General features: G+C 53.7%; 1 protein-coding gene across 5 annotated transcripts in view; it reads right to left on the minus strand.

The window, feature by feature from the left end:
• Nucleotides 1-10,392, minus strand: part of EPS15L1 (epidermal growth factor receptor pathway substrate 15 like 1) — a 99,053-nt gene extending 88,661 nt beyond the window's left edge. For all 5 annotated transcript variants that reach the window (XM_047097643.1, XM_047097640.1, XM_047097644.1 and 2 more), the window contains exon 1: nt 10,331-10,392. In XM_047097643.1, the coding sequence (XP_046953599.1) occupies nt 10,331-10,363 (33 nt within the window). In that variant the 5' untranslated portion in view covers nt 10,364-10,392. The remainder of the gene's footprint in view (nt 1-10,330) is intronic.
• Between the last annotated feature and the right edge of the window lie 3,193 nt (nt 10,393-13,585).

Consider the following 13,585-nt stretch of genomic DNA (forward strand, 5'->3'; position numbering starts at 1 on the left):
TCAGGCAAGGCTGCTAACCAGGGCGTGTCCCACAAGCATCAAATCCGCAGTCCTTACAGCATGCCACACCAAATGATCTTGGCCAAAAAAATGATAAAATATTTCACCAAACGCTGGCTACACTGCAGCACACGTCGTACTCATTTTCTCTCTCAACTAGTCGGCTGAGCCCCTCCCAACATCTAGGACACCCCAGTCTTTTTTTTTTTTTTTCAATGTTTATTTATTTTTGGGACAGAGAGAGACAGAGCATGAACGGGGGAGGGGCAGAGAGAGAGGGAGACACAGAATCGGAAACAGGCTCCAGGCTCTGAGCCATCAGCCCAGAGCCCGACGCGGGGCTCGAACTCAAGGACCGCGAGATCGTGACCTGGCTGAAGTCGGACGCTTAACCGACTGCGCCACCCAGGCGCCCCGGACACCCCAGTCTTTTACTAGTTCTTAAGTCTTACTGATGATTTTTTTTTTTTAACGTTTATTTATTTTTGAGACAGGGAGAGACAGAGCATGAACGGGGGAGGGTCAGAGAGAGGAAGACACAGAATCTGAAACAGGCTCCAGGCTCCGAGCTGTCAGTACAGAGCCCAACGCAGGGCTCAAACTCACGGACCGCGAGATCGTGACCTGAGCTGGAGTCGGCCGCTCAACCAACTGAGCCACCCAGGCGCCCCTTACTGATGATTTTTTTTTAAAACGTGCAATTTCTAAAAAATACCAGGAATGCTAAAAAAAAAATAAAAATAATAAAAATAAATAAATAAATAAAACGTGCAATTTCACACACAGAGGGTTAAGTGCGTAGTAGCTGTGAAGCAAAGGGTATTTTCGAGGGGCTCAAAGGCAACAAAAAATTAAATCAAGAGGCCAAATGCCAACGGGACGGACGAGCTTGGCTTGAAAGAAAATGCCGATTCCCTGGTCTGGCGTGTGGGCGACAGGAACAACAGCACTGGCACGCACCCACTCAGCAGCCGTGGGTGTCCGCTCGTCCCTATGGAACCCCCTTCACCATGGAAAGAGCGCCCACGACGGATATGGGGTGCCCTGCGGGCACAGAGACCGTTCTAGTCTTTGTCAAAGAAAATCCCAACAGGAGAAACACTCTCAATAACACACACCTAGGTCTACCGGGTTCTGGCACCCCCAACCACAAACTGCCGCTTCTAGGGTGTGGGGAATTTTAGAGGGCTAATCCAGTCCCTGAGCCTTCCAGTCCAGGTTTAAGCGTGTCCATGTGAGGGCCTCACCATCAACAGTTCTTTCGGTTCACTCTTTCCGCTTTAAAAACAGCCTGGGGGGTGCCTGGGGGGCGTCAGTTAAATGTCTGACTTCGGCTCAGGTCGTGATCATGGGTTCATGGGTTCAAGCCTCGCGTCGGATTCTGTGCTGACAGCTCAGAGCCTTGAGCCTGCTTCAGATTCTGTGTGCGTGTCTCTCTCTGCCCCTCCCCTGCTCGTGCTCCATCTCCGTCTCTCAAAAATAAACAAACATTAAAAAAAAAAAAAGTGGTCTGAAAGAAGATCGTTTCCTTTTCCCACTGAGTATATAAAACTGAAAACAACCTTTGTGGATCAGAAAAGCCAAGTTTCTATGGATCAACAGGCATGCCTGTCACTGTCACTAGTAAATCAGAGAACCCCCTCCCATACCCTCTCATAGCGGAAGTGAAGAGACACCGGGAGCCCTGCGAACGTGTGGGGGCCTGGCCATCAGGATGCTGGTCTCCCAAGGCTTCCCTGACTCCCGTCCCCAGGGCAGAAGGTGCCTGCTTCTCCACCCAAGACACAGAAAACATTTCCACTAATCAACTACCATCAAGGGCGGCTACAGACGCTGCTCCTGGTTGCTATTCGGAGCGTGAGGCATCCATCAACAGATGGTGATCAACTGCCTGCTGCAGGGGCTCGGGACACAGCAGGGACACAGCTGCTCCTGCCCTCCCAGGAGCCCCCCGGTGTGGTGTCCATGGGAGGGAACACCAGCTTTGGAGCTGCGGTCTGATCCGAGCACCCCACCTCCCTGAGAGGCCTGAAACCAGTCATTTTCCCTCTGTCCTTCTCAGTTTCCTTGTTCAGAAAGAAGCTGCAGGGACAGTGACAATGACACTTCCCTAATGAGGAGTCAGTGGTGAGTGGGCACAAAGTGGGTGTCCAAACACACTCCCTTACTTCTGTGCAATACCTGCACCCCAGATCTCTCCCCGACAACTGGGTTCCCAGAGTCGGGGAAGGGGACTCTGCCCGGGTCGGGACCAGGGCGGGGCGGAGGTGGGGGGGAGGGGCGGTGAGCAGCCAGTCTGAAAGGCTGTACCCTACTGCCTCCAGTCCTGCCGGAACAGAAGAGGGACAGGAGGAAGGAAGACCCAGGCCCCCTCTTCCTCCTGTCCTTATTTCCAATCCTGTAGGGCAACTCATTCCACCCATGCAGGCTGCCACCTGACCTCCACGAAGGAGTCTGCCACACGGGGCCCTACTTATCTGTGTGCCTGGGAGCCCGGCCCCAGCTGAGCTATCTAAAGGGTGGGGGCTGTTTTATTCTTCTTGCTCTCATACCAGCACAGGGCGGATGCTCAGAAAGTGCAACCTGACGGTACCCCCAGGAGGCAGGCTGCTTCTCAACTGCACCTAAACGTGGGGTCCCACCAGGCCTGAAGGGAGGGCCTGCTGCAAGGTGACCCAGACACCCACCTGGCACTGCCCAGCAAAGCTGGTCTGGCCCTGCTGGTTGCACACACCACACCTGCCCCTTTCTCCTGCCTCCTCCCCCCACTTAGAAGGCCCCTCTGCCCAAATAACCATCCCACACAGTCCTCCAATCACCAACCCCTCTCCTCTTCCAGAAACAACCTCATGCCAGGTTGCTCTTTTTTTTTTTTTTTTTTTAACATTTATTTATTTATGAGACACAGAGCATGAGCAGGCAAGGCGCAGAGAGAGAGAGACACGGAATCCAAAGCAGGCTCCAGGCTCTAACGTTTACTTATTTTTGAGAGAAAGAGACAGAGTGTGAGCGCAAGAGGGGCAGAAAGAGAGGGGGAGACACAGAATCCAAAGCAGGCTCCAGGCTCTGAGCTGTCAGCTCGCGCTCAGAGCCCGACGCGGGGCTCGAACTCACGAACCGTGAGATCATGACCTGAGCGGAAGTTGGACGCTTAACCGACTGAGCCACCCAGGTGCCCTAGGTTGCTCTTTATCACCTTGTGCCCATATCACAACAAGCATCTCTGAGCTAGTGCCCAGCTCTGTGCATTCTCTACGCAAGCGGTCAGATCTAAACATCTCACTTCACTCCTCGAGAACGTGCCACAGCTCCTCACTACCTCACACAGTGTGGACCTGCCCTACCATTCTGCCATTTGTTCAACAGGATTACTGAGCACCTGGGGAACTAGGACAAATTAAAACAGGCCTTTTTGAGCGTAGTCTAGGTGGTGGGGGAGACTGACCATCCATCAAATAATCCCAGCAACAGGAAATTACAAACTGGTATGTGGAAAAGTACAAAGCATCCCCACAGGCAGTAACAGAGAAGCTGGGCCAATCTGTCAGGGAATGCTTTACCTGAGGAAGTGATGTGCCAGCTGAGATATGAAGAGTAGAAGTTAACCCAGAGATAATAGGTGGAAGAAAATCCCAGAAAGGAGCAATAAATATAGCATGTGCAAAGGCCCTGAGGCAAGACAGAATGTCGCCTGAACAAGCAACTGGAAAAGAATGCCAAGGGGCCACAGGGCACAGCAAACAGGGAGGAGGGCAGAACTGGGAAGCGTGGGATGCAGGTGAGCAGCACGCTGGAGGGGCAGAAGCCGGCCTCCAGTCTGCAGACAGGGACAGCCAGGCTTCCTGGCACCACCCTTCCCTGCTTTCAGCCAGTGTCTACAAAAGGAGAACTGACTTTTTATCAGCCAGTCTGAACGTAATCAGTAAATCAATTCTGCCATTAGGAGTGCAACAGTCCCCCCCACCCCTTCCCCTCCAGTAGGCAGAGCCAGGCGGAAGTGCAAGGAGATGGCTGTTTGTGGTCATCTGTAACCTCTCCCTCCCTCCAGCAGCTTGGGACATTAAGGGCTGGCCCTACCACTAGAATGGGCAGAGCATTCTAAGCAGGAGCGGCCCTCTGGGCCACACAGCAGGCAGGTCTCCACTCTACCCCACCCCCCTCGTCGGCCACTCTAGGCAAGCAGACACCCTGTCAGTCCCTTTTGTCTCGGGCCAATCTGTAGGCCAGGCACAGACCATGTCCCATTTACCAAGCCACCTTCTCCCTTTAATCCCCAAGTCACCCTAACTAAAAGAGGGATGCGGAGCCCAAAGTTCCCAGCCCCGGCCTCACATTCGGCCCTTTTGAGCCGGGATTCCAATCCCTCGGTTTCTGTTCATTCTGCTCCACCGCTGTCTGAAAAAGCATCCCTCCCTTCCTTCCCAATGTCCCCACGGCCCAGCCCCGGCGCCCTTCCTCGTCCATGCAGCCGTCTCCAACACACCCAAGTGGAAGCAAGTCGTCCGCCCCTCATCCAGCTCAGACCACCCGTGGCCTCTGCCTCCACTGTGGCCCGGACCACGCCGACCCTCCTCGGGGGCCGGACATGGCGCCCTCATTTCTGCCTCCGCCTTGAGGCACCGAACACCCAAGCCAGCAGGGAAACCGACCTGCTGACCCTCTGTAAAGATGAAAAGGCAGCTTTTCCATTTCCCCCATGACTTTCCAGGGAGAGGAGATCAAAACAATAAAATAAAAATTTAAACACGTGATCTTTTCTCCATCAGATTCTACAGCATCTAGCAGATACAGCCCCTAGCACCCAGGGAGCACGGCCGTTGTTTAAAACCAAATGACCTCTCACACTGAATGCTTGGCAGTGAAGAAATAAATAAAAAGAAACTGGAGTGCCGCTCAGAGCCCCAGATCTGTGTCAGATGAGCTGTATCAGTACGAGCTTGTGGGGTGTGACCTTTCACAAGTGACCTCTGCCTCTGGGCCTCAGTTTACCTCTTCATAGAGGGAGGATAAGACGGACCACGGTGACTCGGGAGGGGGAGGTGAGCAATCCAAATGCCTTTTTGCTCAGTCCTTGGCGCCTGTGCAGTGAGGCCTCCCCACCTCACCTGTGGGATTGTAAACTCGGGTTTCACAGCCCTCACAGCGTGGACCACACGGCCCTGGGACAGACTACATACTAGCTCCTTTCCTGCTGTCTGCCCCCCCCACCCCCCCCACCCCCCCGTCCTTAGAACCTCGGCTCCAGGTGACAGAGCTGTCTTCAGGTTCACTGCTACATCCCACAGGCCAGGAGGTGCCCAGCAAAGAGAAGAAGCCTGATACACATCTGCTGAATGAACAGCGCCATCCACAAACGAGCGGCGCTTTCTGACGGCACACCCATCACCCCGCGAGGTGCTGATACTCCGCTGTCAGGAGGCAGATACTTAGAGGTAGGCCCAGTTTGCACACGGACAAAGTGAGATGCGGAAAATACCGCACAACCGAGGGCTCTGAGAGAACATCTGGGGACTATGACACTGAAAACACACACCCCCTGAAGGGACCTCATGGGGTAACAGGGTGGGAGAAGTGTCTTTGAGGAAGAATGTGGAAGAGCTTTCCGAGTGGATGCTGGCTGCTCAGGTGAAGTCTGGGAGGGGAGAACCCGAGGGCACCCCCAGAGTGGCTGACGGGCTGCCTCCTTCGGGGGGGGGGGGCGGCTGTGTTCATCCGTCGGCACATTAACGGCAAGTGGCCTGAGGCATCAGAGAGTGGACGCTCGGCGCTTGGGTACCATCTGATCGAAGACAGTCCACTTCCGGGATCAGCTGATCGGGTAAAGAGCCAGATGTGGGAAAGTTGCTTTCAAGTGCAAAATTGGGGCAGAGGGAGCAAAACTTGGGAGCTACTCAGTCCACAAAAACCAGGCCAATGCAGGTCAATACGACAAAGAGCCAGCCGGGGAATTCTGGATCTTACGGGGCAGGGCCAATCTTTACTCTAAACCCTGGCTCTGTTCCCACCAATTTATACCACATCACCATTAGCATTCTAGTAAGACAGAGAGACTGGCAATTATTTTAGAGGAAAAAAAACAAGGGACGAAAGGACAACCAAGTGTCCCAAGCACTTGGCATTCACTGCAGACACGTTCACCGGGTGTTGCTCTGGGCGAGGAGCCCAGAGGGCCGCCTGGAAGAGGGGAAAGAGCGGGGCTCTGCAGGCAGACGGATGTGGGGTCAACCCACCAACTATGGGACTTTGGCAAGCTACTTAAATCTCTGTGGGTCTCAGTTTGTGAAATGGTAATAAAAACCTTCCAGAACATGGCACCCATTAAAAAGATGATGTGTCTCAAGGGCGTGGGCACAGGAAGTACCTGGCGGACGAGGACACCAGTGGCATTGATGGGAGCACCCCCTTGGGCCCAGGACACTCTCTTCATCAGTGAGCCCAATGCTTCCCGCATGCTTCCTAGGTCGAGGGCCACACAAGGGACCCACAGAAGGTACAGGAGGTACAATGACGTTCTGGTGGGACTGATGGAAGACACCCCCAGGAAGGCCTCTGGGAGTGGCCTCCCGTGGGCGGGAGGTGGGGCAGGACGCAGCAGGAGGTCACAGCATGAGGTGGGGGCAACAGAGCCATGGAGGGTGTGGGGGGAGCGCTGGGAACAGCAAGGGTCTAAATGGAGTGGTGCGAGTGCGGGAGAGCAAGCTGGCAAGGTCAGGCGGGGCAGCACAGGGGCAGCCGAGCTGGACATACTGAGGGAAGGGAGACAGGAGTAGCTGGAAGCTTCTGGAGCAGGGGGTGGTTGTGCGGAATGAACTCGGAGGCAGAGGCTGAGTAGGAAGGGGGGCAGCCGCAGCCTGTGAACTTGTGGATGTGGTAAGGAAGTGGCCAACTCCAGAGGTGGCTGGCAAGGGAGAAACAGGAGGCTGGACTCCGGCAGGGTCTTTGTGGGGGAAGGTCACGCTCTGCGGGGAGACCCTAAGATGGGGGCAGACAGAGAGGACACGGTGCTGTGAGGCTCAAGGGCAACCAGTGACAGGCCACCAGGGTGAAGGATGGCATGGTGACCAGCCACTTACGAGATCACACGGTATAAAGTGGGGAGGGACACAGGTACACTTCCAGGGTAGGAGAGGCAAAGGGGAGCTTGCTCAGAGGCAGGGAGAAACGGAAATCACTGAGCTGCCAACGGAGGGAGAAATCCACCCTGACTCTTCCTTCACAAGAGCAAGATTTGTATTCAGGGTCATCAGAGACTGTACAGGGAAAGAGGTGTCACAGATACCGGGGACTGTGGAGCAGACCAGGAAAGATACCTATAGCAAAAGGGCTGGTGACAGAGGGGAAACACACAGCCCCTCTCCCCTCTGCAACCCTGCTAGCAGCTGCTTTACTCACCTTCACCTGGCCATCCATGTTCCAAGTTCCGTGTGCCAAGAATGTTCCAAGTGTGCCCTACACCTCAGTCCAACCAGAGCACAGCCTCGCGCTCCAGGCGGCTCCCTGAATGCCCCCAACCAGAAATTATCCTGGAATCCTATCCACGCATCTCTGCGAATTACTTGTGAACCTGTGTGATCCCTCAGCTAGACTGAAAGCAGCTGGATGGGCTAAGCCTCACACCTTGGCCGACAGGAACACCTAGTGCAGAGCTTCCCACAAGAACAGGTATAAAGAGGGGCGCCTGGGTGGCTCAGTCGGTTAAACATCCGACTCTTGATTTCGGCTCAGGTCATGATCTCACGGTTCATGAGTTCCAGCCCCGTGCCGGGCTTTGCATCAACAGCGTGGAGCCTGCTTGGGGTTCTCTCTCTCTCCCTCCCTCCCTCCCTCCCTCCCTCTCTCTCTCTCTCTCTCTCTCTCTCTCTCTGCCCCTCCCCAGCTGGTGCTCAATCTCAAAATAAATAAACAAACTTAACAACAACAAAAAAGAACAGGTGTAGAGAAATGTCAGATAACTACCTGAAGGAAGAAAGCCTGGTCATGGCTTTGTTCAACAAACGTGCAAAGGAACAGGAAAAAGCACAGAAGTCTGTGACCTAAACGTGTCATGGGCTCCTGGCTGTCAGTCTCTTGCAACTCCCACCCCTGTCCCCATCCCACACACAGAGAAGAAAAGCCACCTGGAAATGGCGCTGGCATGTATAAGTCATGGGTGCTTCAAGAGTTTACCTGACACCTCCTGGGGGCTGGTCACAGGATCAAGAGGCCTGTACCTGCTCTCCCTGGGTGCCTGGGTGTAAACCATTGATTGGTGCCGAGGGGTGTGTGGAAAAAACACATTTCTGGTGGGATGGAAGGGGCTCTACTTATGACAAGCGATCAGCAAAGGCCTCTGGGAAGAATGACATCTGAGCTACCACCCGAAGGAGGGAAAGGACCCAGGAACCAAAAGCACCAAGGGAAGAGACAGGGAAGAGCACTTCTGGAAGAAGGAACAACTAGTGAGACACCCTGAGGACAGAGAAAGCTGGGACTGTGGGAGGAGCAGAAAAGCAGCAAGTATGGCTGCAGTGTGGGGACCAGGGAAAGCAGGAGGCGGGAGAGGGCTGGCAGGCACCAGACCAGCGAGGCTTCCTGAGAAAGAACTGGGAATTTATCCCAAAGGGTGCTAAGCACATGAATCACAGGACCCAAATCATGTTTCCATTCCTTAATTCACAGTGGCCTTCCTCTGAACCTAATTCTGCATCAGTAAAATGAGAATTTCCTTCTCCTTGTTGTGGGGATAAGTGCCAACATGTTAGAAAGCACTTAAACGCCAACGCACTCAATAGACATTAGCCACTGTTGTCATCAAAGTTCAAATCAGGGCTTTCAAAATTTGACAGGAAGTCAAAGGAACTTTCAAAAAGATTCTTCCCCCCCCCCAAAAAAAATGGGAGCACTTTCTCATTAAGTGAGCCTAAGTGAGTTTCACCCAATGCACATATCCTAAACTATAGCGACTGGCTATTAATAATAATGCCCCCTATCTGTAGAACACCTAATTTACATAGCACTTTCATACCTCTTATAAGAATGTATTAATTAATAACCACTGGCCTTTAACACTTTTAATTTCGTGACGGCATTACAAATTGGCTAGTTCTTGTAAGATTTGGCAGGTATGTCTCTCTCCTTGGAAAAGCTGACCAGTCATGTCAACCTACCTATCAGCTCTCTTAAGGTTCAGCATTCTTACTGCTGTGGTCTACATTCCCATATGTCCCAATCTGCCAGAGAATTAAATGATGGTAATAATTATAGTTTCACGGAGTGCTTTGATGTGCCAGGCACTGTTTACTAAGCGTTTTACATGCTTAATCTTCACATCATCCCTATATGTTTTATATTTCCATTTTCCAAATGAGTTCTGAGCACTTCACCCAAGCACACTCAAAGGAAATAAATGACAGAGCCAAGAACTAAACAGCAAGATGACATGACCCCATGTCTTCACTCTTAATTCCAACTCCGTGCTAGATAGTTCAAAGTGCTTATAACATGGCGCTTGGTACAACACAAGTATTCAGTAAATAAAGGCAGCTGTCGTTAGCAGGACACAGGTAGTTTCTAGTTCCCATAAGAGTGTCACCTCCAGGAGAGCAGCGACCTTGTCTGTCTGGGTGACTGCTGCACTCCCAGCACCTGGCCCAACGCACATTTGACAGACAAATAAATGAATGAACATCCTTCCCAGAAAGCAAAGCTGTCTGCGCAAGGCTCTTTTTTGCACGTTATATGTCGCGCCGCTGTTACTGCCCCTTAGTAAGACCATCAGGCAGATTTGCAGACGCAGAAAGGAGACGTGCGAGCTCCTCTCTCTCAATTCAAGGGTGACAGAAACAGCTCCCAAGGGAGGGATGAGTCCGGGATCGCACTGCTGGAGGGTCCTGACCCTGGCAGGGCTCTGCCCTCCACCCCGGCGGGGACACCGTCTTCGCCGGCGCTGGGACCCGGCAGAAAACAAAGACTCGCGGGGCTGTCGCACCGGCAGAAAGGCTCGCTCCCCTCGCCCACCTCCCAGAGTGAGAGCCCAGTGCCACCGTGCATCACCCGGCCTGGGAGCTGCGGCGAAGGCCAGACTCGTAGCCGGGCCCGGGCCCTGAACCATGCAGATACATGCAGCAGCCCCGCCTGGACGCCGCCCGCAGAGGGTCTCCAGGGCGCGGGAGGCCGCGGGCCGGGCCGGCCTGTCACCTTCAAGACCGCCCGCCCACTCGCCCTCCCTCCGCGCGGGCCCGTCAGCGCGAGCCGCCGCCGCCCGGGTGGGCCTCCCCGCGCATCGGTCTCCCCGGGGCGCCCGCCTCGCGCCTTACGCCCCGGCGCTGCACCCCCGCCCGCTGGCCCATACCTGCTGGGAGAGCGGGATGAGCGGGGCCGCCATCTTCCCGCGGACTCGGGCTCCGAGCGCCGGGGAGACGGGGGCGGGGCCGCGCGTGCGCACTGGTGCGAGAGGCGGTGCGCGCGCAGCTGAGTCCGGGAAGGGGCGGGACCGAAGCAGGCTGCGCACGCGCAACCGAAACCGAAGGGGCGGGGGCGGGGCCGCGCACACCTAGCCCAGGCCGGGAGGGGGCGGGGCCGGTTAGGCGCGCGGGTCCCACCATGTGAGCCCAGCCTATTTGCCCTGTTACCCCTCCGTCCACTGCGTAAGTCTGACATGCTGTCATTCTTTCAGGTGCCGTTCCCTTTTCCGTGCGCCTGGCAAATCCTTATGGGAAGGTTGTTACGCACCCCGCGGAGCGTCAGAAACCGCCGTACCCAACTACACTCGCTGTTCCCAGGATAGGGTGTATGTGTGTGGGGAGGGGTGGGTGGGAGGGTGTGTGTCTGTGTGTGTGTGTGTGATGATTTCCCAGCTCCCATTTCTAGCAGGAGGCAAATCACCTTAGCAAGTCACTTAAGTACTTTCTCGGAGCCCCCAGTCCCCCCTTCTGAAAAGTGGGAGTGGTAATATACGTTTGCTGTTGTTCCACCTCCATGTCTCACACTGTGCCTGGCACAGAGCAGGCACCGGACGTTTGCTGGAGAACCGGTACTGGAGGGGGCATTTATTTCTCGGACGTTTTGTCTTCCATTCGCGAGGGACACACACTCCTCTGTGGCCAGATTCCACTAACAGGATGAGTAAGGATTCCACTAACAAGATGAGGAAGGAAGCCTGGGCCTCTGACTGCAAGGTCTCTTCAGGGCAGGTAGGCATCCCCTTACCTGCCCTCCTCCTGTGATGGTGGCACAGTGAGTCTGATCAGGCCCTGTTTCTCAGGCAGGCAAGCTAGAAGGCCATGTGATCTCAGGGGTGGGACACAGCTTCCTGTCTCCCTCTTCCATTTGGGAGTCTCACAAGCTCCTGCTGATCTTATGAGACACCCCTGAGTAAAGAGCAATGATATGAGACCATGTGTCATCTGGTCTCATCTTGAGAGTGTTTTGCTGTCTGCTCTAAGTTTTCAGTCTCATCATGCGCCTACACTTCTCCATCCCCTGTATAAAGATCAATGGGAAGGGGCACCTGGGTGGCTCAGTTGGTTGAGCATCTGACTGATCCTATGATCCCAGGTGGTGGGATCGAGCCCCATGTCAGGCTCTGTGCTGAGCGTGGAGCCGACTTAGGACTCTCTCTCCTGGGGCGCCTGGGTGGCTCAGTTGGTTAAGCGTCCGACTTCAGCTCAGGTCATGATCTCACGGCTTGTGAGTTCAAGCCCCACGTTGGGCTCTGTGCTGACAGCTCAGAGCCTGGAGCCTGTTTCGGATTCTGTGTCTCCCTCTCCCTCTGCCCCTCCCCTGCTCTCACTCTGTCTCTCTAAAATGAATATGTTTAAAAAAAAAAGGATTCTCACTCTCTCCCTTCCCCTCTGCCCCATTCCCCCCAAAAAAGCAATGGGAAGCCACAAGAGGGACCTGAACATGATCAGATTTGTGTTCGAGAGTGGTGGCTCTGGATGCCAGCAGGCAAAATGTACCGAGCATAGATGGACGGAAGGGAGTGGGTCAGCTGGAAAGCCATAGTGGTGGTCTAGGTGCAGTGATCAAGGCTTTTAGTTGTCTTGAGTGCTTTATTAGTCTGTATTCCATAAGGAAAAGTCATTTTATTTTTTAAATATTTTTTAAGTTTGTTTATTTATTTTGAGAGAGCAAGAGAGAGAGTGCACCAGGGGAGGGGCGGAGAGAGGAGGAGAGAGAAAGAATCCCAAGGAGGCTTCATGTTGACAGCGTGGAGCCCAATGCAGGACTTGAACCCACAAACCATGAGATCGTGACAGAAGCCGAAACCAAGAGTCAGACACTTAACTGATTGAGCCACCGAGGCACCCCAGGAAAAGTCATTTTAGGTATTTCCCACAGAGGATGTTTCATACGGGAGAATGAGTACAAAAGTATGCGAAAAACAGAACAGGCATATAAGGTCGCCTATAGATTAGTAACTGTAGGGAGCTTCAAGCGCTTCTAAGACTAAAGGTCAAAAGGGAAAAAGGTGTGGCCCAAAACCCAAAATCACTGGACCCTGAGCAGGAACCCGGAAGCCCGCTGTCCCCAGCCACTGCTGCTCCTGCCCATCATTAAAGCCACTGCTTTGTTCTTACCATGCCTGAGGTGCCCGCAGAAGCCTGAAAAAAAAATGGCTTCTCCTCTCCACCTGCCTTCCCACTTCTTTCTGACAGAACATGACAGGAAACCAATGGGCACGGGTGTCCGTGAAATGGCATATGCAGGCTTCCAGCCTTGGTGTCAGAGCCTATAGAGACAAGGACAACAGAGACTCTCCTGCATCCTCTTGCCTGGACACAGAGGCTTGGTGGTGTGAGTCCCACCCAGCCAGCGGCCTGGGATTCCCTCTTACTCCGGTAACCACCACACTGGGCAATGATCCCCCCTCCTGGGCCTCTCTCGCTGGACAGAGCTGCACTGTCCAACATGGCGGCCACCTGTCACGTTGGCTGACTAAATTCAAATTAACTTAATTAATTAAATAAGATTGAAAATGCATCCCTCCATAGAATGTACAACACCAAGAGTGAATCTCACTGTAAACTATGGATTCTGGGAGATCACGATGTGTCAGGTTCAGCCGTTGTGACAAATGTCCCACTGTGTTGTGGGATATTGATGGCGGTGGAGATGTGTGGGTGTAGCAGTGGGGGTACGTGGGAACTCTTTGTACTTTGTGCTCAGTTTTGCCGTGAACCCAAAATTACTCTAAAACCACTGTTTATTCATTTGTTTTAAAATTCATTCCTCAGTCTCACCAGTCACATTTCAAGGGCTCAGGTGTGGCCAGTGGCCACTGTATTGGCCAGTGCAAACGGGCAACATCTTCACAGAAAGTTCTCCAAAAGATGAGCTCTGCGGGGTCTGACCTGGTCTGGCCCATCTTCATACAACTGCTTGCAGCGTATTCTCTCAAAGCCTGGCTCTGCTTCTTTCCTCGGTAACTTCTTACCCGTTCAGAGATTAAAGAGGTAGACGGTTGAATGCCATCCCTGCACTTCCAGCGAGTGTCTTTCGTTTCTGAGAGTGATAACCAACCCCAATAAACTGTCAGCCGTCAGCCCAAAAGTCCACATCTGAAGGTCCTCCAACTTCAACCCGTGAGAACGAGACTTGCCAG

Source organism: Lynx rufus, unplaced genomic scaffold (assembly GCF_022079265.1).
Source record: "Lynx rufus isolate CCGP_SWC_20201006 ecotype Redwood Valley unplaced genomic scaffold, mLynRuf1.p SCAF_4, whole genome shotgun sequence".
NCBI classification, from domain to species: domain Eukaryota; kingdom Metazoa; phylum Chordata; class Mammalia; order Carnivora; family Felidae; genus Lynx; species Lynx rufus.